At 39.3% G+C, this 24,720-nt stretch overlaps 1 protein-coding gene across 1 annotated transcript; it reads left to right on the top strand.

Annotated features, from left to right (window-relative positions):
* The first annotated feature begins 872 nt into the window (after positions 1–872).
* On the top strand, positions 873–20,076 carry LOC110002848 (alpha-2-macroglobulin). Its single transcript, XM_020658520.3, has 36 exons — positions 873–976; positions 1,078–1,258; positions 2,006–2,159; positions 2,378–2,430; positions 2,803–2,823; positions 3,644–3,809; positions 3,891–3,975; positions 4,089–4,239; positions 4,329–4,446; positions 4,560–4,669; positions 4,757–4,924; positions 6,444–6,671; positions 6,792–6,855; positions 8,236–8,381; positions 8,467–8,616; positions 8,753–8,899; positions 8,999–9,086; positions 9,264–9,411; positions 10,217–10,442; positions 11,187–11,313; positions 11,926–12,047; positions 12,574–12,625; positions 12,750–12,833; positions 13,972–14,148; positions 15,071–15,146; positions 15,361–15,517; positions 15,706–15,780; positions 16,870–17,032; positions 17,122–17,312; positions 17,461–17,673; positions 18,191–18,315; positions 18,664–18,754; positions 18,842–18,910; positions 18,998–19,103; positions 19,520–19,561; positions 20,012–20,076. Exons 1-36 carry the CDS (start codon positions 891–893, stop codon positions 20,014–20,016), a joined length of 4,365 nt encoding a protein of 1,454 aa, XP_020514176.1. The 5' UTR covers positions 873–890; the 3' UTR covers positions 20,017–20,076.
* The last annotated feature ends 4,644 nt before the right edge of the window (positions 20,077–24,720 follow it).

Raw genomic sequence — 24,720 nt, 5'->3', positions numbered from 1 at the left:
ACAGAAAACCTACTTAAGGAAAAGTAAAAATACAGATTTAAAAAACGACTTAAAAAGTAGTAAGTACAGCAAAAAACTACTCAATTACAGGAACGCCAGTAAATGTAATTCGTTAATTTACACCTCTGAGTTTAAAGGGCAATGTTTCAGAGCTAACCTTCAGTTACTTTTAAAAATGCATCTATTTAGCTGTTTTCACAAACAGAAAGCTCTAATTTAACTCCCATTAATTACAGTTTCAACACTGTGTCCTCTCTGTCTTCTTCTTGGTTACCGTAGTGACTGCATGATTTTCTAGCGGTTTGATTTGACACAAACGTTAGACATGAATTTATGATCAAGGATACTTTATTTAATTAAACAAATCCAGTTTTTATAGATTTACCTTTCACTTAAGCGGCCAAAAAAAGAAACCTTTCACATATTAATTTGAAATATTTGAGCTTTAGAGACCTAGACCATTGTTTTGTTCAGCGCTATAACCACGTAAAATCCTGTTGTCAAATGTGGTGTTTATTATGGGGCCTTAAAGAAATTGTCTTTCTTTTGGAGTCAGCCTCAAGTGGCCACTCGTGGAACTGCAGTTTTTTTGTACTAAAGCACCGACTTTATTGTTCAGCTCCAGTTGATTTAAGTCAAGTCAAGTCTTTTGTATCTAAACCACTGAATGAAATAAAATAAATTGTAGGCTAAATGTAAATTGAAAGCCTTATTTTATGCAGGCCTCCTGACTAAAAACCAGGACTTTGGCTTCATATGTACGGTAAATGATTGAATAAAAAGCTTCCCAGAATTGATGAGTGGGCGTGTGTGATGTGGGCGAGAGGTGCATTGATTTTTGGCAGAGTTTATTTAACACAGGCTGTCTCTGGGGCTCATCACAGTCAGCCATGGGTCGTCCTGAGGTTCAGATGTTAACATGGACACTGTTTGTCTACCTGAGTTGGATGTGTGTGGATCAAGCAGTGGCAGGGCCGTAAGTTCACTTTCATTGTTTATAAAATGGATCAAATTCACACTTTTGTTTGATTGTTAGCTCAATGTTAAATATTTCGATGCTCAATTTTATGTGTGTAGGCAGTTCATGGTCACCATTCCTGCAGTCATCGAAGCAGGGGCTGAAACGCCGTTCTGTGCGAGCCTCTTGAAGCCCAACGAGACTCTGGTCATGACCGTCACTCTGAGGTCCCTGCAGCAGAATGTGACTCTCATGGAGGAAACATCCAGTCAGGAGTTTCACACCTGCATTAAGTTCATGGTCAGCTTTTGAGATTCTTTTTGCTTAAATTCTCTGTGGAATTTGTGTTATAACTTCTAAAAACACGACTTCATTTGGACACTAAAAATGGAAAATCATAAGACAGGGGTACCAACAAAATAATCAGCTTTCACAACCAATTGAACCCCTGTGAGCAACTTTCTGTTTGTGTTCATTTTGGCGCCCCCTGTAGACAAAGTGGCACCTCTCATACTTTGCTTAGCTTGTTCTGATGTCTCCCTGCATTCATCGAACAATTAAATGTTGAATATCTTATGTGGAAAATGTCACAAAAGGATGTTTCTGCAACATGCAGGAAATGATCTGTTCTAACACCGACCCCCCAGCAGTGATTACGGGCTTAATACATGACAAAACAAATGAACTAATATCTGATGTTCTTCTTTGTGTTTGCAGCTCATAAAGAGACATTGATATAAATGTCCATCCGTTTCATAATCAATTAATCGCCCCACTTGAACCAAACTAAATGTTTTTCTAATCTCCGTTTTGCTTCTAAAACCTATAAAAGCTCATTTTTAAATGTGCTGTTTGAATCAAGAAATTATTTACCAATAAGTGATCTGAAAATATTGAGCTTTCTTATAAATTCTTCAAGATCATTAAAGTAAATATATGTAAACGCAAGCCTGACAGTTAGCATTGGAATTCTACCAAAGTATTTGAGAGAGTTTTCATGTGCAAGTGTTTCTCCAGGTGTCTAAGACAAGTAACCTTCTTCCACAGGCTCCTTTAGTGCAAGATGAAGTCCGAATGTTGGAGGTGGAGGTCCGAGGGGCAACGTTTTACTCAAAAGAAGTCAGAAAAGTTATGATCAAAGCCTACCAGCCAAGCACATTCGTCCAAACAGATAAACCGATCTACCTCCCAGGACAAACAGGTGACGCTGATTAATTTATCTATGATGACGTGAACAGAAGATCTCTGTTTGTGTATGAAATAATCAATAACATTTGAGTAGTTTACAATTGGTATTTAAAGGGTCTGAGAATATTTTTAATGATTTATAAATTGATTTGATTGATTGATTGATGGATTGAATAGAATACTCAGATGATGAGGTGTTTTAACTTCATGATATCTTTTCAAATTCCTCAGTGAATTTCAGAGTCGTCTCACTGGACAGCAAATTGAGACCTGTCAATCGCTTGGTAAGTGTTTCAATTCCTGGATTATTAGATTTTATTCATCTAAAGATTGGTACTTGGGCTGATCTGATTATATATTTGAATAGATTTACTGTAACAGTTAAATATGTGTTGTTTTGTTCAACCATTGTAAAAGTTGTTCCTGAAACTCACTAGAAAGCCAACTCTGTGATTATGTTAAGAAGCCTCTTAAAAAGTAGAAATAAAGAAATACATTAACAGTGTTTTATACAATAAAAACTGAAAATAATTAAACAGACTGATTTTCTATGGAAAGTGAAATGTAACTAAGATTCATAAAGACACTGACAACAATGAAAAGAATATAATTCAAAATGCCCTCTAATGCATCTCTCTATTTTATTTTTTTCACAGTACACTGTCATTGAAATTGAGGTAAGACAATATCGACATGCCTTTTTTAATGTTGCTGAATCAGGACCTGTTTCACAAAAGGATTACATGACTTTTGCAGATGCTAAACCTGTGCAAAAGTGTCAAAAAGACAATGTCTAATTCACAAATCATGCAAAGTGTTCACTGCACCCCTAACTGCACTGCAGAGCAAACAGCGTCTCCACGTGGTGGTGTTTCTTGTGTGTATTAAAATGAGCTTTTATGCTGTCATTTGAGAAAGAAGTTGGCCCCATTTCATGCAAATCGACGTTATTGCAAAAAGCATCTAATTCCCAAACACAGGTGCTAACAGCCACACGTTTTTAGGGAAGTAAAAAGCGCCTGTTGTGAGTTGGTGGTAACTGCGTTGCAGTATTTATAAGAGATGTCAGTCGTAAACTTTCCAGTAGTCAGAAAAACAATTCCCCCCTCTGTCTGTTATAAAAATGAATGAATTGTCAATTAATTCTGTAAATGGGACGTTGACCTTACTTTTATATAAACAGATGTTAAAACTGTCCATAGCTGTCAGCGTCTCCGCACTTCATCCACATGTGTAGAGACGCTCTGGAGCTGTTAGGCACAAGGAAGCATGTGTTTTATTCTTTGAGTTAACCATTCTTGCTTTTTTCAGGGAGGAAGTTTTGTTTGAAAAAGTGAAAGCCATTTTACATTTTTTTACTTTTATGCTAAATGCATTGCCCACTGTTGTCTAACATTTAGAGAAGGATCAACATGAATCAGGGTGGTCTGGGCTTTATTCTGTTTTGAAGACATGTTTTCTCTGTATTTTAATTCCCCACTTTTGTCATGACTACAGGATTCAGCCAGCAACAGGGTTGGACAGTGGTTACAAAAAGAATCCAACGGGAAAATATTGCAGCTTTCTTACTCCTTGAACTCTGAGGCCCGCGAAGGAACCTACAATGTCATTGTGTCGATTGGTGATGAGAAGATTATTCATGACTTTAAGGTGGAGAAATATGGTGAGTTATTGTTTGTTTTAATACCTTCTATTGCAATACATTTGTGTTGTAGCAATAATAAAAATGAGGTTTTGTCTGCAGTTTTGCCAAGATTTGAGGTAAAAGTAGAAGCACCTGGTGAAGTTAGTATTGGGCATGAAGACATCAAAGTTGAAGTTTGTGCAAAGTAAGTCATGCTTTTTTTCATTCGTTCACTCTTAAACAAATTAACATAGTTACAGTTTGGTGAGAAAATGTCTCTATTCAAACAGCACACGTTTTATTTGTCTATCTATGTAGGTATACATACGGGCAGCCTGTACCAGGAAATGTTAAAATTGAGATGCACCGACCTCTCAGTCGCTATTATACAAGGAACTATGTAGCTACCACTGATAATTCAGATGGCGTCCCTGAGATAACTGCCCCGTCTTACATGGAGATAAAACAGGTAGAGTCTGCTGGAACCTTACAAAGCTTGTGCACTATTTCACATACAACATACTGTTTACATCAAAAAACTTTGATTAAACTCTTTAGGCAGATGAGGCCGGCTGCGCAACTTTTCTCATCATGATGTCAACTTTCACAAAACTTGACCAAAAAGTGCTGCGAGATTCACTGCATCTCAAGGCCAGCGTGGAGGAGGAGGGAACAGGCAAGTGTCAATCTTGGATATAAATTTGAGAATGACAGTTAATCCCTCAAGAGAATCAAATGTATTTATTGTTTACATCTTTAAGAGCTTTAACACTGAGGCTTCTTGAACAGGAATTGCACATGATAGTCAGAAGAGACTCGATATATCCTACGTTATCGGAAAGGTTTTCTTCATGGACACACCCAAGATTTACAACAAAGGATCAGATGTGGAGGGAAAAGTAAGTGCACGCTCACCACTTATGCATCAGATCCTGTACACAGTCCAACCTTGTATTCTTAGTCGTACACCTTTGTGCTTTTAACAGGTCAAAGCTGTTACTTACGACAACACGCCCATTCCTGACATGAAGGTGCACCTGTTTGAGGGAGAGAGGTGGTCATCCCGTCTGCTGCAGAATCTCACAACTGATAGTGAGGGTGTCGCAGCTTTCACGATAAGCACAGCTGAGTTTAAACAAGACATCCAGCTTGTCGTAAGTACGATGTGAAACTGCACTAAAAACTAAGACAACATCAAAACACACAAAAAGGCCAAGACCTAAATTATCAATATGCTTCTACTGATCCTCTCAGATCATCTGTACAAATATCTGCATATGACTGGATTTTGGAGTCTTATGAAGAGAAATGTACTGCTTTCTGTTTTGTTGAGACTAAAGCCTGGTACACACTACACGATTTTTTAAATCTTAAACGATTTTGAAAACGTGAGAGACCCCACACATGACAACAATCCTGACTGATTAACAGTTCAGATCGCACAGTGTGTGGTGTGTCGAGTTGATCGTCTTGTTGCACACCACACACTAACCGATTCATTCGCCGACAACCAGAGTCTCGACTATCACAAAGTGTAATCTTGCGCAGTCAGTCGCGATTTAAGAGAAAACAAACATGACGGGCAAACTAAATGTGGCTAGCTGTTAGCTGGTACATCCATTACGGTAAAAATTTTGGTCAAAGTCCTTTCCTTGTCAGTTGGATCGTGGTTTGTTTTACAGGACACGTTGTATATAACTCGTGTTGTTGCCACAAATCAACAAGTTGGTCCTGAATTCATGACATCCATTTAACTTTATGCTTCACGATTGCTGTTGTCGCCATGGTAATGTTTGTTGTGCTTCCTGCTTCAGTCAGCTTGCTTCCCTATTGGCTATTGTTCCGTTCCACGTGACAATTCACAGAGACCGTGCTTGGCCGTCAACACCACAGGATTTCTGATCGTAAATGTTGAACACGTTTAATATTTACGATTTTAAATCAGGGCCGCACCGATCGTCTTCCTAGCAGATCGGAGAGGTTAAAATCAATCTTAACACACCTCACACCACAGGAGAATCTGACCAGATAATCTTTGGAACATCAGATAGTCAGGCCTTTGCTGACTTTGGTCAGAAGGAGGGAATCAGGCCCAAAATCGGCCCGATTATCTTGCAGTGTGAATCCCGCTTTAGTTGAGTTGACCAATCGTGTTGAATGGGATTTGGTTTCTTTGCAGGGAAACAGTCCTTGTCGAGAACAGAATATGTGATATACAGATTTCGTCTTCCATCAGTTATAATGATCAACAGTTATGCCTTTTAGGGATCTGTATCAACATGTATCTACAAACACAAAAACAAAACATACAGACATAAAATCTGATGATTGACATCACTACCCATATACTCCCATGTCGGGATAGTAATAATAAGTTACACAGAGGGTTCTGAAGTTGTATACTGAGTTGACTACCAAGTTGTTTTACACTATGCAGTATATTACTCCATCATAGTTTACCCTGGTTTACTTCAGCGGCATAAACCTGAACAAGATACTGTGTTACTTGCAATAAACAGGTTTAAAGTTCAAACCCGAAAATAACATGATGCAGTGTGCAATTTTCCAGAGGAGGGGGGGATGGAATTCAAATTGAAATTATTCTCTCTTTGTTGAATTTGGTTTAAGGTCAACAGACGTAGGCTCATTTCTGAACTTCACTCCACAATCTAGGTAAGCAGCAAACCCTCAGTGAGGTACGACGGGCATCGATCTCCTTACTACCAAACCGGAGAGCACACACTGACCTTGGTCAAACCTTTTGCTCCAGAAACTAAAACAATCAGCTCCCTGGAGGTGCAGAAGAAGGATCAACCACTGGCCTGTGACACAGAAGAAGAAATCTTTATCCGTTTCGTTGTAGTTGGGGAAGCCCAGGGCTCTGCGGATGTGATGTATCTGGTAGGTGAACTGTTTCTAAGTATATTCATATCTTATATCAGTTTGTAATCTGCTGTAATGAGAATGAGGTGTCACTGTGAGAGAGTATTACTTATTCTATGTGTCTTTTAAACTCCACAGGTCTTATCCCGAGGAGTCATTGTATGGCAAGGATTCAAACAGGTTGAAGTCCAAGATGGATCAGGTATTAAAATATTGGCTTTAATCATGAATCAGGAACTTTCTTGCCACGGGGGCCCAGAATGTAAATGTTTGTCTAACCTCTCAGGTTAAAGATTTCTTCACTAGAGGGAGGCAGGATTTCATATCTTTTTGCATAACCCAGAGGTTGTTCACTCAACAAACACAAACTGAACTTTGTTTTAAAGCCACTGGAAACCTAAATCCATAAAAGTCTTCTTACTTTGTAATACAGGGTCTCCTGTATATAAGAGGGGGCATCTAAAAGTATCAAAATTCCAAGCACTGTCATTAAGATTTTTGTTAACTTTTACTGTAGTGGATTTGGTGTGGTTATATTTGAATATTTTTTTTGAAATGTTAAACGATAAATTCCATTTATCTGGTGATTCCAAAAATATGGACTGGGAGCCTAAGGTCAGGCCCGGAGTTATGACAGGGGAACCTGGCAACGCTTAAAGGCAGTGTTGGTAATTTTCGAAAACTAGCATGATTTTGAGAGTAGCATTCCCTCGGTGTTCCGTCTGCACCCACCTCTATGCTCCCTCAAAAGCCACGCCCCTCACTTACATGCACAAGCGCCATTTGTCAAGAAGCGGACCTCAGCTCATGCTTTGAGTGTGGACTCGTTCAAGCATGGGGTAGAGAACGAGCAGGGAGACAGGGAGGCGTGTGATTGGTTCATCAGATTGGTACCTCGTGCAGACATTGGTCAAAGTTTTTACAGGCTTACAAACTGATACAGATGACGGATTTTCTTTGTTCCTTTTTCAAAGCACATGAGTTATTAATTTCTGTCAGGACCCAAAGACAAGTTCAACCAAAATATTAAAAAGTGTATTTAGAGAAAATGATCAACCTTACCTTTAACCTAAACAATGCATATTGTTTTTTCACAAAAGCAAAGCATGGGAAATAATTTGAAGACTTTCAGCAAAGATTCAATCACCTTCCAAACCAGACGTCACAAATGTAGGAGTTTCAGTTTAGTCGCTTGCTAGTGTTTTCAGTTTGTCACACACTGAACTGCTATTCTGAACTTTTTTGCTATTCTGAACTTTTTTCTGAACACATCTTGATGTGTTAGATGAAGGGTGGGGGCACATTTTCATCTTCCCGGAAAAGTTCCAGAACCACTGAATTAATCAATCATACGAAGTGTGATATCACATTCAGCCAGCCTGATGAAGCCACAGGCGAAACGTGTTGTTCGATCACAATAAAATGCAGTTATTTTCAGTGTGCCACAGAGTTTTGATTTATTTTTCATGGTTTTTCTTTCAAGTTCCAACCGTGCGTACCTGAGAACATATCAGCTGTGCACGGGGAACCTGTTGACCATTTGTATAATTCTGTCTATTAAAAGCCTGTTTGACTTTTTCAGTGACTGAGGGCGAGATGTCCTTTAAGTTCAGAGTGTCCCCTGAGATGTCCCCAGACGTCCAGGTTGTGGCTTACGCTGTCCTCCCCAGTGAGACGGTGATCGCCCACAGTTCTGACTTCTCCACTGAGAAATGCTTCAGTCACAAGGTCAGTGTTGACATCTCCCAGATTTGTTGGTTTTGAAAATAGTTATTGTTGTCCCATTGACAACATCAGTTTTTCCTTGTGTCAGGTGTCGCTGGAGTTTTCTCCGTCCTCAGCTGTCCCAGGAGAAGAAAACACCCTAAAGTTGACAGCCCAGCCGGACTCTCTGTGTGGTGTGAGCGCTATCGACCAGAGCGTCCTCATCAAGGAGCCCGGGAAAACTCTGGACGCAGAAAAGGTAAATGTTTCATTAAGGTAAGTGCCTATTAGTCTCCTTCAAGAACCAGGTGACTGTTTTTAACATGACAGACCAATATTTCCCCTGTTGGAAACTCATTGGAAACTCATTCTTGCTGCCATTCCTTTCTTTTCAGATATTTAATCTGTTGCCAGTCAGAAAATCTACCCATATTCCATACTCAGTTGAAGACGCTTTAGAGTGCCTGACAGTGAGATCAAAAAGATCATATCAGCCGTACCGCTCACGGCGTGCCGAAGATGATGCTTACAACGTTTTCCAGGTAATTCTTGTGCAATGTTTCCAATATTAAAGGTTTTGGTTGTTGTGTTTAACATATTTTTAAATAATCTTTATTTCTTGTTGTTGTTGGATCATCTAGAATGTTGGGCTGAAGATGGTAACCAATTTGTTTATTCGGACGCCATCGTGCCTCATCTATAGAGGAGAACAATACCACCGGGGCTATGGTGACTTTTTATCTTTAATTTATCATACTTGCTCGTTGAATTTGTCATTGTTTGGTATTGTTGTTTTTTTGCATCTGTTTCATAAGGAGCCTTTCCCGAGCCACTCAGAAGCTGTCCTAAAATATAAAGCAGAACATCCTCATGTTCTGATGAAATATTTTTCCGGGTTCTTTACAGGACACAGAGGTTATGACATGGAGATTCCTACTATGGCTAGGATGGGCATGGCTGGTCCACCAGGTCCTGGCAATGAGGAGTCTTCAGTTATAGAGACAGTCCGCAGTTTTTTCCCTGAGACTTGGATCTGGGACCTTGTGAAAGTTGGGTGAGCTTTTCAAACTTTTACACATGATGGTATGCAGTGATGCCTGCAGGATTAAATGTTATAGCATGCACTTCACGATAAGGCGCTAGAAATGTTTTGATGTTATATCGTTACGTCATTATGTTACACCAAAGATTCACATTCAAATCCATGTGTCATGTGGTGAGTGGAGCGGCCAAAGACCTCATCTTAAAAACAAAAAGGGTGGAAAGAAAACCTTAAGAAAAAAGGAACCAAAATGCAGTTTAGACAATTACAACAAACTGGAAATTTATTTTTAAATGGTATGGGTTTAAGGCCGAGCTCAGACTACAAGGACGGTGAAATGTCAACTCCACCCTCCCATTGACTGGCGGAATCTGGAGTAGGTCCTTGTTCAGTACTTCCTATTATTTGTTGATGTGAGCGTTTTACAGTAAGCATCTTATTTTAATTTTAACAGCTTACAGACTCACATCAAGCCCCCTGATGATATGAAATGCCTGTGCTTCATAAAAACATGGCTTAGGTCTTACTCTCCAAGCAGGATCACAACAGCCAATCAGAGAAAAGATAAAAAATGGGTTTACTTACGAAGTGTTTGTTGATCCATCCCATACAGCTTTGATGCTGATGGTAAGGTTGTAATCAGGTTTGAAAGCACTTAAATAATGTTGGACTGTTTAATTTTTTAACTGTGAAAACTCTTAATGCTGTTATTCAGTGTGACAATTAGTGTCAGATTTCCTGTAGAGAAATCTGAGATCTCTTGAAATTTTCAAGCCATAACGGAGACCGATGTGTTTCTTTGTTTTTGCTGTTTCAGAGAGTCTGGGACAAAGGATGTGCCCCTCACTGTTCCTGACACCATCACCACCTGGGAGACAGAGGCTTATTGTTTGTCCCCTCAGGGTTTCGGTTTAGCTCCTCGTAAAGAGCTCACTGTCTTCCAGCCTTTCTTCCTGGAGCTCAGCCTGCCTTACTCCATCATCCGAGGCGAGAACTTTGAGCTGAAGGCGACCGTCTTCAACTACCTGTCCAGCTGCATCATGGTAATGAATGTTTTTACCCCTACAACATAACAATGTGAAACGTTTGCTTTAATATCTATTAAAAGAACCACTACTTGTCTTGGTCTCAACACTTCCACAACCTGAAGAAGAACAGATCTGGTCAGTGCCCGAAGAAGGCCCTGTAGCATCCCTCCTACCTTAGACAATATGATTGTAATCTTCAAGAGCCCCTGGCGTCACCTCGAGTTTACCCCCGCTGCACTGACAGCATCCGTTTTTTTTTTATTGAGTCTAAGAAAGCTCTTCTGAAAGTGGTGAAACCGGTGTCCTACTGGTTAGTTTGTCCCATGTACAGAGGTACAGAGGACGGCCCGGGTTCGAATCAGACCTTTCCTGCATGTCCTTCCCCTCTCTCTCTCTATCTCTATCCACAGTCCTGTCTCTCAAATAAAGGCATAACTAGCCCCAAAATTCACCTTAAAAAAGGAGAGGCTGTAATATGAAGGGGTTAAAGTAAATAGTTGTTAGAAAATACTCCAATAAAGCAGATATATCTTCAGTACTAACAACATACTTGTATGTCTTTTAATTCTTGAAATCAGTTAAAATAACGTTAAAAAAAAAACATTTTTGTAACACACACAGTCATGCATAATCAACTTTATTATCTGGATCCAAAGTTTATCAATGTCATTATGAAGAGCTTGTCTGGATCTTTTTTCAGATTGATTAATTGTTTGCATTTTGAACATCATAAAATACAGAGTTGTCTCTTTTGAACAGGTCACTGTGACTCCAGCCTCCTCCTTGGATTACACCCTCACCCCCCTCTCTGGTGACCAGTACACATCCTGTTTGTGTGGCAACGAGCGCAAGACCCTCAGCTGGGTCATGGATCCCACAGCTTTAGGTGAGGGACAAGTTTATTGTTGTCTATGTGACACTAGACGTTTTTACTCGTGCTCCCCTGAAAATGTCGAGTAAGTTTCAGACAGGCTGTTCCTGATATCTTCCCGAGTCGCTTGTGTCCCAGGAGTGGTCCAACGCTATGATAAAAATATGTACCTTTACAATATGTTCAAGTATATCAGTCAGAGGATATTGACATCATCACCGCTTCTTGCTTGCTTGCAGTGAATTGTCCTGAATATTTCCTGCTGAGTTCACCCCAACTTCATGTTGAAAATGTATTGCAGGGCTGGCAGGAATAAGTCTGGGTAAAGTCAGAGTGAAACATTCAGCTGTTTAAGTTCACACATGCACCTCAGCCCTAAAATCTTTAGTTTGTTTTCAAGAGTTTTGTGCATGTGTGTGACAGCACCAACTGTTCTATACAAGCTGCTCAAACTGCCTTCATACTCATCCTCACAAAAGCATTAAAAAAAACTATAAACTAGAACATAAAGTTAGTAAAGTTCCTTTGTATTCCTACACTGAAATGGATTCAAACTTGTTGTTTTACTCTAGTGAAAACAGTCTATCTGGCATATAGTTTATAATGTGTTTTTCCCCTTTGTTTCAGGGGTTGTGAACGTGTCTGTGACCGCTGAGGCTGTGGCGTCTCACGCTTCATGTGACAATGAGATAGTGAGCGTGCCAGAGAGAGGTCGCGTTGACGTGGTCACAAAATCCCTCATTGTAAAGGTTTGTACCTTACAACACAATGAAAAAGAATCTGTAACTCATAGAGCGAAACTCAAATTAATATATCTGGATTTTATTTACTTGAATCTATGCACTCACCCTGCTTTTATTTGGGGTTGACCTCTATATGAGACAGCACTCTGGCTTTGTTGTCATCTTTCTTTTTTTCTTGGATCAACAGAGAAATATCTGGCTGCTGCTTCTCCTGATTTGTGTTAGACAAACTTGACAACTGACAGTAGTCAGGTTGTTTCCTCTGAGCCTGCAGAGTGATCAGTAACTTTTACATTTAGCGTCAAGTAAAGAAGAAACAGGCGCTTCACTGCACAGACAACCAAATACTTAAAATCATGTATACATGTGTCTAATTTAGACCAGTGTTTATATGTATCAAAGTGTCATAGCACCAGGCTACAAAAAGACTGGACATGATATTGAGATCAGCTTTTCTTTTGTGTAGTATTACAGTATTATCAATAGCATCACATGCAAAATATGTGGAACTGACATCATCTCTGCTCCTCAGGCTGAAGGAACCGAGGTGATCAAGACCCACAACTGGCTGCTCTGTCCCAAAGGTCAGCGTGGTCAATGACAGAGATTCTTCCCCACATCATCATGTCAATCTTTTTGACATCTTTGTTTGCATACTGAGTCCCTGTTTTTGTTCTTCTCTGTAAAGGATTTGTTCTCTGTTTGCAGATGAGACTTTGACAGAGGAAGTAGAGATATCGCTCCCTGAGAATGTGATTGATGGATCTGCCCGTGCTCTTGTTTCAGTCCTGGGTAAACTGATGATTTCTCTTTGAGTGACCGGAGTGATTGTCTTTAAATTGTGCGTCTTAACAGCTATTAACAGACTTTGATGTGTGGCGTTGCCCTGAAAGGATTTATGGACCTCTGTATTCATGGTTTTTAAAAAGAGCTCGACTAGTAAGGTTGAGAAAAGATCGATGAACCCCAGTCACCAACTCTTCTTAGGAAGATATTTCTCCTCAACTCATTTACGTTTCATTAAGTTTTTAAGATGACTCATTTCCCAAAGTGTTCTTATCTTATCTGGGATTTGTTGTTACAACTTAAGACAAAATCAGCAAACACTCATGACTCAAGAAGCTTTACACACTTCTAATTACTGAAATTATCATTTATTTTGCACATTTAAAATAATCAAATCTCTCCGCTATAAGCCACAGTTTGTTTTGGGGTCTCTCCGAGGGAAAAAAGGTTTAAACTTAATTTCTGATGATTTCAAGTCTTCAATGTGCAGTTTCTGTGCAGCTGTGTATCTGTGCATTTTAGACTGGTATGTTGGTCGCACAGGTATACAGTATTCGACACAGCAGACCTTTAAGATGACAAAGTTATTAAAGTGTGTCTTATACACAGAATTTGACGGTATGTTTTAAATGTAGTCCACTTTTATTTGAATCATGCAATGTTTGGTCTAACCTGAAAAATGTTAAATGATGAACAAACTAAAAACTTAGGTCACAATCTCTAAAATTACGTTAAAAAAAAGTCAACAGTTATAACCTGCCTTTAGACGCAGATATTTATATGCCAATCTGCCACACGTTCAATCATTTCACAGACGACAGTTTTAGCACAAATTAATCCTCAAAACTTTTTGATTCTGAATAAATATGTTTCTCACTTCTGTTTCACTTTCACCCTCAGATTTCAGATCAAACGATTTCATTTCTCTTAATAATTTCTCAGTTGTGCCTAAAAGTCATTTCGAGTATTTGTAGATTTTCTTTTTAGCTGAGAATAAATCCCAGATAAGAAACCGTTGGTGATTGTATGAATGTAAAAACTGTGTAAGTGTGTTTCTGAGTGAGGCTCAGTGTTGTTGATGTGCTCAACATTTAACCATTTGAGCACATTTGCACCAAGAAATGAAGTCAGCGTTTTTGTTCAGGTGACATCCTGGGCCGAGCTCTGAAGAACCTGGACGGTCTGCTGCAGATGCCGTATGGATGCGGCGAGCAGAACATGGCGCTTCTGGCCCCGAACATCTACATCCTCCAATACCTGAAGAACACGCAGCAGCTGACCCCGGCCATCATGGAGAAGGCGGGCAACTTCCTGACCAGTGGTGTGTATCTGTTGTTTTCATATCAATGCAACAAAAAATATATATATATTATATCTCCTCCTTCTATCAACGTACCTCACTGTTTTTACTAACTTAAAATAAAGTACATGATGTGTTAAAAACTAAAGATTCCTGCAGGTAGGACAGTTATGCAGATGAAGTACAATGGTTGTCATAGTAACATCACATATAGAAACCAATTGAGAAACACACCTAAACAAAAAAAATACTTGTTGTAAGAGAAACCATGGCTCATACTGAGAGACATAATGAAAGGTAATGTGAGATTATAAACATATCCATGACATTTATTAAAAAACATCTTAAAAAGATGATTTATTGAGATATTATCATTTATTTGATGCTAAACTTTGATTTCTGAACGTGTTTCAAAACAGGAAACAGCTATTCTATAAGAAAACTTGGACAGCAGGCCACACATGGATGATAAGCCCCATGATGCTTTGATTTAATCTTTACTGAAGTAAAACATGTGTAGAGCAGATTTAAACACCTGCTGGGCCCGTTTGTTCAAAAGTTTAAAAAGGGTTTTGTAATGGATTTAGATCAGGTGATCTAATCCTGTTTTAACCTGATCAAATCTGAAGTTTGTGTTGTTTAAACCTCTGGGTGGGATTGTGATAACATCGATCATCCTGATCGCAGCAGAGGGCTGATTCAGACTACAGGGGGAAATGTGAGAAAGTGCACTGAGAGCAATCACAACAAATGTTAGCATACAGTCTAAATCGTGCGACGGTAGTAGAATATAGACGTCAACACCGCCTTCAACTTGATCACTGTGAATTCTCCTGAATATTTCCTGCTGTGTTCTCACATCAGCTCACACGTAAAGCAAGTTTTTCTGAGTTTTGAACAAGTGTAATGTGAGTCTGTGTCATCATCTGTGATTGTTCTACAGGCTACCAGAGACAGCTGAACTACAAGCATAGGGGAGGAGCTTACAGCGCATTTGGAAGCGGATCAGGGAACACTTGGTGAGAACATTACTGAATCCTTTAAGTCTCTTGTTCTAATGACTTCTCTACAGAGAGACAGGAAATGTGAGGAGACAGTGGGGTATAATGTGCACCAAACAAAGGCAGGATGGGGAGTAAAGAGGTTCATTATCTGGAATAAACAGACACCCTGCAGCCAATCAGAATCAAGTATTCACTTAGATTACAGTGTAACTTTGTTTAACGTCCTCAGGCTGACGGCTTTCGTGCTGAGATCCTTCGCCAAAGCACGGTCTTTCGTCTTCATTGACCCAAAAAATATTGCAGAGTCAAAGTCTTGGCTGGTTCGCAGACAACAGGAACATGGTTGTTTCCAACAGTCGGGGAAACTCTTCAACAACAGAATGAAGGTAAACACAAACTGTGTAGAAATGATATAAGACGAAAATGGGTCAAATTCAAAATAGAAAATATCTTTATCGGCATGGGAACATATTTACATTGCCATTAATGTATATTTTTTATAAACTTTTGTGTAATTGTCATTGGACATCCTTGTCACAGTAAATACAAATCTCTGTTTGCTCTCTCTCTTCAGGGCGGCGTCTCTGATGAAGTGACCCTCAGTGCGTACATCACTGCTGCCTTCTTGGAGATGAACTCATCCAGTAATGTGAGTAGAGACTTGTTCAAGGACAAACAGCTTCGTCGTTGTTTTCTTATTTCTATTATGAAGTGTGACTCCTGGAGTGAAATTTGTCCCAGACATCGACTGACACACAGCACACCTGTGCTCTAACATCGATGAATGCCATGTCCTTTTCAACACACGTGCGCACGCACACACACACACACACACACACACACACACACACACACACACACACACACACACACACACACACACACACACACACACACACACACACACACACACGAATGTCACAGTGGGTCACCAGAATAAGAAAAAGCAGTTTTACTTTGTTTACCTCACGTTCTAAAACACATCCTTTGTGGACTTATTCTCTGCAGGCTGACGTGATTTGAATCAAGCAAACTTTTAATTTCTTCTTGACTTACCCATGAAAAGTACGTCTTTATATGAGAAACAGTTTTGTCATGCTCATTTAACCTCAGGTGTCGGTGCCTACAATCGTTTATTCTCAGCATGATAGCTCACCCATTTTACATTGTGATCCTTCTTTGTGACCCAAACGGCCCATAGTTGGTCGGCCATTCTGGCATTTGACCAAATCCCAGATGGTCAGACTGTCACTGGCCAGTGTATTGTGTTTTTCTGCTGTTCTCCCTAATTAAAGCTGCAAACTCACTTCAGTCAATTAACGGTTAGAGTGCAGGAGGACTGTCAGACAGATATTAGCATGTCTGTGGAGAGGGGCAGAAATGAGCAGTCAGAATTATTTTACACCAACCAGGAAAGAAACGATGGGATCAAGTGTTTGCATGGATATTGATCTGAATAACAAACAGCATTCAGAGTCTTCAGATTGGCCTTTCTAACCTGATCAGGCTTTATTCTGAATCTTAAAAGTGAACAAAAGCAATAGTCTCAGCTGTATCATTTATACGTCACTCTGACAGCTCACTGGTACCATTCAGTGACACACAGAAGACTGTTTATTCAATACTATTAAAACAACATTCTTTTTAAAACTGTGAGTGTTTTAACCCCTCATATTTTAATTCTTCATTTATTACAATGATTACTTCCTTATCACATTTTTTTTTTTAATCTTTGCAGGATCCTGTGGTGAAAAGCAGCCTGTCCTGCCTCAGGGAGTCCATCAGTGACCTCAGCAACACCTACGCCACCGCTCTGCTGGCGTACGTCTTCACCCTGGCAGGTGACATGGAGACCCGTGCTCACCTTCTGAGACACCTTGACACAGTTGCAATTCAAAAAGGTGAGTCGTCCTCCTCAAGAAAATCCCTCTGGTCTCGTTACTGTGACAGTATCTCACCTCGTGCCTGTTTGTTCTGTTTGTGTTTTCAGGAGGTTACCTCCACTGGTCTCAGACCGCTGCAGACACCTCGTCCTCTCTGTCTGTGGAGATCAGCTCTTATGTGCTGCTGGCCAAACTTGGCGTCTCTTCTCCCACTGCTGAAGACCTGGGATACTCCACCCGCATCGTCAGATGGCTGACCACTAAGCAGAACTATTATGGAGGCTTCTCCTCCACACAGGTAACCCTCAAATAGAGTCAAAGTGGACTCTTTTAAAAAGAGAACTATGTTGCCAACAATGTTATTAGAAAAGCCCGTGGCTTGTCAAGAATCTCTTTAAAATAAATAAATAAAATATAATAAAATTCTCAAATGTTCCTGGTTGTAGGACACAGTGGTAGCTCTGCAGGCTTTGGCTCTCTACTCCACCCTGGTGTTCAGTCCAGGAGGTTCCAGCACGGTGGTGGTTCAGTCTCCCAGCATGCAGCTGGTCTTTGACGTGAACCAGGACAACAAGCTGCTCTACCAGGAGCAGGTGCTGATGGGCGGGGCCGGAAAGTACAGCCTGCAGGTGAAGGGATCGGCGTGTGCTTCAGCGCAGGTCAGTAAACGTGCTATTTGTGTTATTAGGAACAATTTGTTTCCACATGATTACCTGGACCCTCAAGAGGATTCTATATTGTATTACTTAATTTGATGGTACCAAAGTTTCATTTGATTTGTTCTTATTCAAACAACTTGTAATCCGCGTCACTCACCATCTGATATTCTTGTTTTGTTTGGGAGTAAATTTACATTTAAGGCAAAATACTGTTCATGGACATTACATGTGAAACATTCAAGAGCACACACGTTTATGAATAAAGTCTAAAGTACGAGTACATATTGTTCTTACATTACAACATTTCACATTTGATCCATTTAAAGGCATGTGAGTTTTTTGTGTGTTAGAACAAGTCAAAGGGAAAACATATTTTCTGATATTTGAAATGAGTTTCTCACAGTAACAGCGTCCGGTGTAAATCAGTAAACATTTGGCTTTTAAAAGCTGCAAAAGACAAAATTTCAGTCAAAATCAGGTGAGAAGAGTTGAAGATTGTTGTGAACTTGTTTTCCAGATTTCTCTTCACTACAACATCCCAACTCCTACTGATGTCAGCACATTGATGGTGGATGTCCAACCAGAAGCTGACTGTGCCGGCGCCTCTAACAGACGCAGGCTTTCCCTGAAATTCAAGAGCTTGTAAGTTCAATTTAAACACAAACTGGTGCCAATTTTCCCTCCAAATAATTGCATTATGGATCATTCAAATACATGCAAACAGCACAGACTTACAGTTAGAGAAAGATTTAAGACTTGTTGTGTGTTAGTGTGAATTAGACAATGTCTTTTTGACTCATTTTCATTTGCACAAGCATTATCTGACAAAACCTATAATATGTGAAAATGTCAATCTAGTTACCTCTTTGTTATCAGGCTATTACCCAATAACTGTTGTGTGAAGGAGCTTATAATAACAGTGCATGGAGTTCAGGTTAAGGCCCTGTGAGGGATATTCTTTTTAAGTAACTAGTTTACTGCTGTGTACAGATACAGTGGAGAGGAGGGCACTACAAACATGGTGATCCTGGATATCAAAATGCTCTCTGGATTTGTCCCAGACCCAGAGTCTTTGAAGAAGGTCAGTTAATACCTCATTGTTGACCAGAGTGATGATGATGTCATCATGATGGTGATGATAATCCAGCCGGCTGTTGTCTCCTCACAGCTCAAACGTGCTGTGCTGGTGGATCGTGTGGAAGAGAAGAAAGATCATGTTATGGTTTACTTTAAGGAGGTGAGAGGAGTCAAAGTGAGAAATAATAATACTTAATGTTCTGCAGATTAGTTTCTAACAACATTGTCTGTTTGTTTTTCCTTGTAGTTGCAGAAAGACATCCCCATCAATCATGAATTAAGGCTCATACAGGAACTCCCAGTGCAGAACCTGAAGCCAGCTGTGGTCAAGATCTACGACTACTACCAGCCAAGTAAGCCAGATAGACATACTTTGCACCCAAACCCTGAATCGTTCTGCTAAACACCAAAGCCTTTGTCTTTAAAGTACCTTCAAATCTGTAATGGAGTCTTAAAAGTCACTTCTGTTCGAGGTGGGATTGGGTATCTCAAAGCCAGAGGTAGCCAGAGCCTCGCTAGTATAGCACAGCTGTCTGCTTCAGTAAAATAAAAGTAAGCTTCTAACATGCAGAGCTGTTTAGGCATTAGGAGAAATAGGGTGCTCAGTCAAATTTGCAGAAACATTGCAGAGATGAGCCAAAATTGCAAGGTGCTTCCCTCCACAATCTCTTATTGCAACAACAACAACAAAGACAAAATGTCTGTGTTTAGTTTGCTCATTAATTTGTCTTCTACTTTTGATTGGTTTCTTCTTCTTTTTTCCTCTCAGGTGACCAGGCTGAGACTCAGTACATCTACCCTTGTGTTGCAGGTAACAATGTGTGGGAGAGTGGATTTATTTTCAAACATTAAGTTGTTAGATTTTTATGCCAGGGAGCTTAATCTTTAGTTGTTTTCACACATGGAGTTGAAGGATTTCCAGAAAATTTTAGACAGGTTGAATCCCAAAATCTTCCAGAGTTGGTTGTTCACACATGCATACAGTCTATGGTCCTGTGCCGGTTGCAGGATGTACATGTCATCGCCCCCTCCTGCTCGCTGGCTGTGAATTTTCTGATTATGTCCTGCTGCGTTCAGCTCACCCAGCAGTAAAGTTACTAGGGGGCTAGTAGGAAAAAGTCTGAGTAATGTCTTCTATCAATTAGTCCTTCAGAAGAAAACATCTGAAAAATGGAGCCCAGGTTTAAAAAAAGAGTCCATACATGTGTGAAGAAACAAACAAAAAAAAGTGACTCATTTTCATTTTGCTTTTCATTTGCAGCCTGAACACTGATGTTGTCTCGATGCTCCCAGTAAGATTCTAAATAAACCTCCATTTTATTCCAACTCACGCGTGGATTTGTGTTATTTTCATGTCTGCTTGAGTGTGTTTATTTTGTTATACCAGCATTTATTTATTTAACCATAACCCTAATCCTAAACCTGCCGTGCTAAATACTTCTCATAATTCAAACAAACTGCTCCCACTGTGATACACAGGTGGCGATCTGCGTCGCTCTTTCCAGAGCACAATGAACTCTCAGCGAGCATGGCGTATCCTGAAAGGGTCGTATTATCACGCTTAGATTTGACTGACTTGGTGGAACAGAATACTGAATCTATTTCAACCTCACTCAGACCAACACCACAGTCTAACGTGAATTGAGACATCCTTTTTTTTTTAAATTGTACTTTATTAAACATTTCTTGAAAATGTACAAATGTACAAAAGAGATACAAAATATGGCATCACTAACATCTGACATTCTGTACAGAAATGCAGAGGGAAACAGCTGTCGTAAATAATTAGTACTTAATTTTAAAATATAGAAATGAAATTGTCATGAGTTCTGGTTTAGTTTTGTGTTGTTGTTTATTTTAGTGTTAAGCTTTAAATAACTGTTTTATTATCCAATTGTATCCTTTTGTTTCTCTTTTCACTGTGTGTGCATTTCCTTAGTCTTGTCTTTGATGTTTCCTGTGATATTTTGTATTTCTTGCTTCCTCACTTTGGCTGTTTTTCGAAACCGCAGTATGCGAACAACTGCGAGATCCGCAGTATGCCAAAAATACCAGGATGTCATACTGATTCGGGAAAAATGTACAGTATGCATTGGACCAGTCTACCTCGTGTACTGTTTCCCACAATGCAAAGTGCCAGGTCAGAGATCAAAATGCCGGAGCGCAGCTGTTTGAACTCATCTGTGGCAGTGACTGAATATCTTGCCACATTATGGGCATGAACCAAAAACAAATGACATGTTCATATATTTATAAGTCTTACCACCTCAGATTGCCTTGCTTTGTAGACTATACAGTGCATGTGCCACAGCTGGACAAGCAGCTGCAGTTACAGGGTCCTTGGCTTGCTCTTCATATTATTCACAGCTGAGTAAAAGTTAAACCTGCATGTCTGAAAAGTATACTACAACTTTAATAGCATGCCAATCATATTTCAACCCAGGGCATTGTGTATAAATGACAGAATATATGAGAGATTGTAGACTTGTTTTATTTTAATTATGTTAATTACCTCCAGATGGGCTGTTTTTTACTTCCGCATTCCAGGACCGGAAACCAGTTTAACACTGCCAAGCATACTGCAAAATAACCGACGACTGGCAGTCATACTACATACTACTGTTGAAATCAGTATGCAGTATACAGTATATACTGCATACTGCTTTAGATAGTTGTATGTAGTACACGGTTTCTAAAACAGCCTTTGTCTGGTTTCCCTCCACTTTGATCGCCCTGATTGTCTTCACCTGTGTCTGATTACCCCTGTGCCTACAAAGGATGCATTCGACTTGTCCCTCCTATCCACTTTACCTTAACCCCGGGGAAAACGTCATGAGGTTAAGGAGAGATGTTAGGAGAATTCATAAAGGACTTAGGGAAAGGAGATTGCGTTGCTCTGACCACATTTCCACTAGGCAATGTTATTAAAAACAACGGGCCGGCGTAGGCTAATGACGTGGGTCTGCCGTGGTGAAACAATGTTCAGAAAATGGATTACTGAAAGTGAATCTAAAAAACTTTCCCCTGTGCCTTCTTACCAATGAAATAATCCTAATTACGAAAAATAATTTAAATAGAAGGCCCATAGGCTACCAGGCTACGAGTAACAAAAGTGAAACCACCACCTTCCTGTCCACTCATAAATCAACATCAAAATAAATATGATTGTATGAAATTAATTGTTACATTAATGCAAGATATACATAATGTTTTAAGCATAAAAATGTACAACTGCTCAAAACATTCTGAAGTGAATGAAATATGTTGAATAAAACATCATCTGGACAAAAATGTCCCTTTGATGATCTGAGCCCCTTTACGGTCATCATTAATTTTCGTGAACGGTCGGATGTACGACTCGCTTTAAATGTTGCGGCTGAAAGGAATTGTGGGGCGGCATATCTCATCTCCTTGGGTAAAGGATGGTCCAGTGTATCTTATGCTAAAGGAGGTTACAAAGGAAGCATTGACCCACCTTTCCTTTGCTTTTAGAGAATTCAGACGGCTCTTATCATGGCCGCCACTTCAATGCTTTCGGGTCATCCCACTCAGTTAGGAATCTTCCTAAGCAAAAATGACAATTCGACCGCACCCTCAGTTTCCTTCCCTCTTGTTGTCAGCTCTTTATATGTCAACCCTTCTTTGTATCTCCTGGTCCAAATCTCTGTGCTCCAGTGTCTTTTAGTTTCTCACTGTGTTTTGGACTTTTTGTTGAACATTACTTTTTGGACTATGGACTTTCTTTAGAAAGTAAGTTTTGGTTTTGTCTTTTATTTGTTGTTTTCCATCCATGACAGAACAAACTGACCAAACAATGGACCCAGCAGAAGGATTATTTTCTTTTGAATTATGTGAGGTTACTTATAACCTCACGTCATAAAAATTACTTAAAAATGCTTGCTCTAGCAAGAACAGAGAGGCAGCCATGTCCACGGCGCAAAAGGAAATTATCTGAAGACCGTGGCTCAGACACTTACTCCCTGAGTGGACTAGAGTCTTTAACTCTTCACCTGCTTTCTAGTCATATGCCTCTGAGCTTGTTCTTCATCAATAAAGCATTCGAAGTTGAACAGAACTTGCTTGGCCATTCTTCTGGTAGCCCTGGTGGCCAGACAAAAAGAAGTGGCCACCATTTCTCCTGTCTCCATGTTCTGTCTTCTCGGTCCAGCGCCCCAGAGTCTTTGCTGTCTTTGCTTATGTCATGATTTGGTCTGATTTGGTTTTATATTATGTAGATTATCAGAGTTTTATTTGGTCTCCTTCTTCCCTAGTGTTTGTTTCCCTTGTGTGTTTCCTAGTTTAGTCTTTAGTGTCTCCCTTTTTTTACTTATCCTCGTGTTCGTTTATGTTTTAGTGTTTTGTTACATTCTTGAGTTCTGTGTCTTCAGTGTTTCATGATTTGTTTTGTAGTTGTCCCCAGACTTTCTTTTCTTGTGTCGTGTATGTTTTCCCTCCAGTTCTGATTGCTCTCATCGTCTTCACCTTTGTCGTTTGTCTCACCTGTGTTTGATTACCCCATATCTATTTAGTCTCTTAATTAACAACAACAAATGTAACAAATGTATGCATTATGATAAAGCCTTTTCCCCTCTATTTAAATGTGTCTTTATTGGTGTATTTTACTTTATAATACTGTCTTTAATTTGTACTTCCCTGTATGTACTGTGTTATTTTATTGTTGAATCTGTTTTTTTAACTTGATTTACATTGTGATATTGTTTATTGTATACCTGACTGTGTATGTGCATTACTCTTCTTGAATAAAGCTAAACAAAGAAAAACAAAAAAACGAGGATGGATAAGGCCGGCTCGGGTAACGCACTTTTCAAAAGACTCCAAATGATATATGAGGAACAAATATCTGCCTACTGCTCGAATCTACTGAACAGTCGATACTTAAAGTATACAGCACAGATAGGAGGTACTGTCTACTGTCTACTGACAGATTGTGTTGGCACTTTGCATCTCAGATGCACCTTCAGTGTTCCTTCCCTCTTTTTGTCAGTTCATTTGACTTTCTAGATGTTTGTTTTCTTTCTAGTTGCTCCCTAGGGTTGCTCATGGTTCCCTGTGATTATTTTTAGTTGGTCTTTTTGAAAAGTAAGCCTTGTTTTTTTACTTTTGCCTTTTTGTTTAAATAAATAATTTTGGTTTGGTTCTGCACTGTGGGTCCAGTTCCTGCTTTTTACATATCTTGATAGAAAGGACAATGACTTAAAAGTGCAATTAATGAGGGCTGAACTGAAAGTAATAAAAAGAAAAACTTAAGAATAGAAGAGAAATGATGAAACTAAAATAAACAATGAATCAAATATACAAGGGCATGTAATATTATGCCAGTTTTCTAATTCAGTGGGAAAGTTTCTCAAAATATAATACACTGCTTGAGCAATTTTTCCTTTAACCAATTTTAAGGACTTCAGATACAATTTAAATTCATTCAAAAAAGAGACAAAGACTTTAAAAATCTATTTTGTGTATAAAGATTTTTGGTAGACAGAATCACGTTAAGGCAGAGTTCATCATTTTTGTTGTTGAAGATTATACCATATGTAACATCATCTCTGGAGATAGAAGAGGGAAGTGGTAAGATGTCCTCTGCAATCAATTTGTGGATATCAACCCAGAACACATGAGTCACATTACATGAGCAAAATACATGGTCCCTGGGGAACACAAATTCTCGAGGAAGTGCTTTTTGTAGTTTATCCAAATCTGCTTTCAGTGGGTTGAAGTTGTGTTTAGTGCAGAATTGTTCATAATCCAATAAATGACCACTGTCATCCATCAAGTCAATCACGGACCAAATACTTCTCTTTTAACTACGACAAAAACAACATAATACGCTACTCTGTGAACATGCTGTTTTTACTTTTTTTTTTTTTTTTTTTTTAATTTTGGTAATTCATAAAAAAACGCTTTAAAACTTAATATATGATACTATGATATTTATATAATAATAATGTATAA

Source organism: Labrus bergylta, chromosome 11 (genome assembly GCF_963930695.1).
Source record: "Labrus bergylta chromosome 11, fLabBer1.1, whole genome shotgun sequence".
NCBI lineage: Eukaryota > Metazoa > Chordata > Actinopteri > Labriformes > Labridae > Labrus > Labrus bergylta.
The sequence above is the reverse complement of the archived record's forward strand: the minus strand, read 5'-3'. Positions and strand labels throughout refer to the sequence as shown.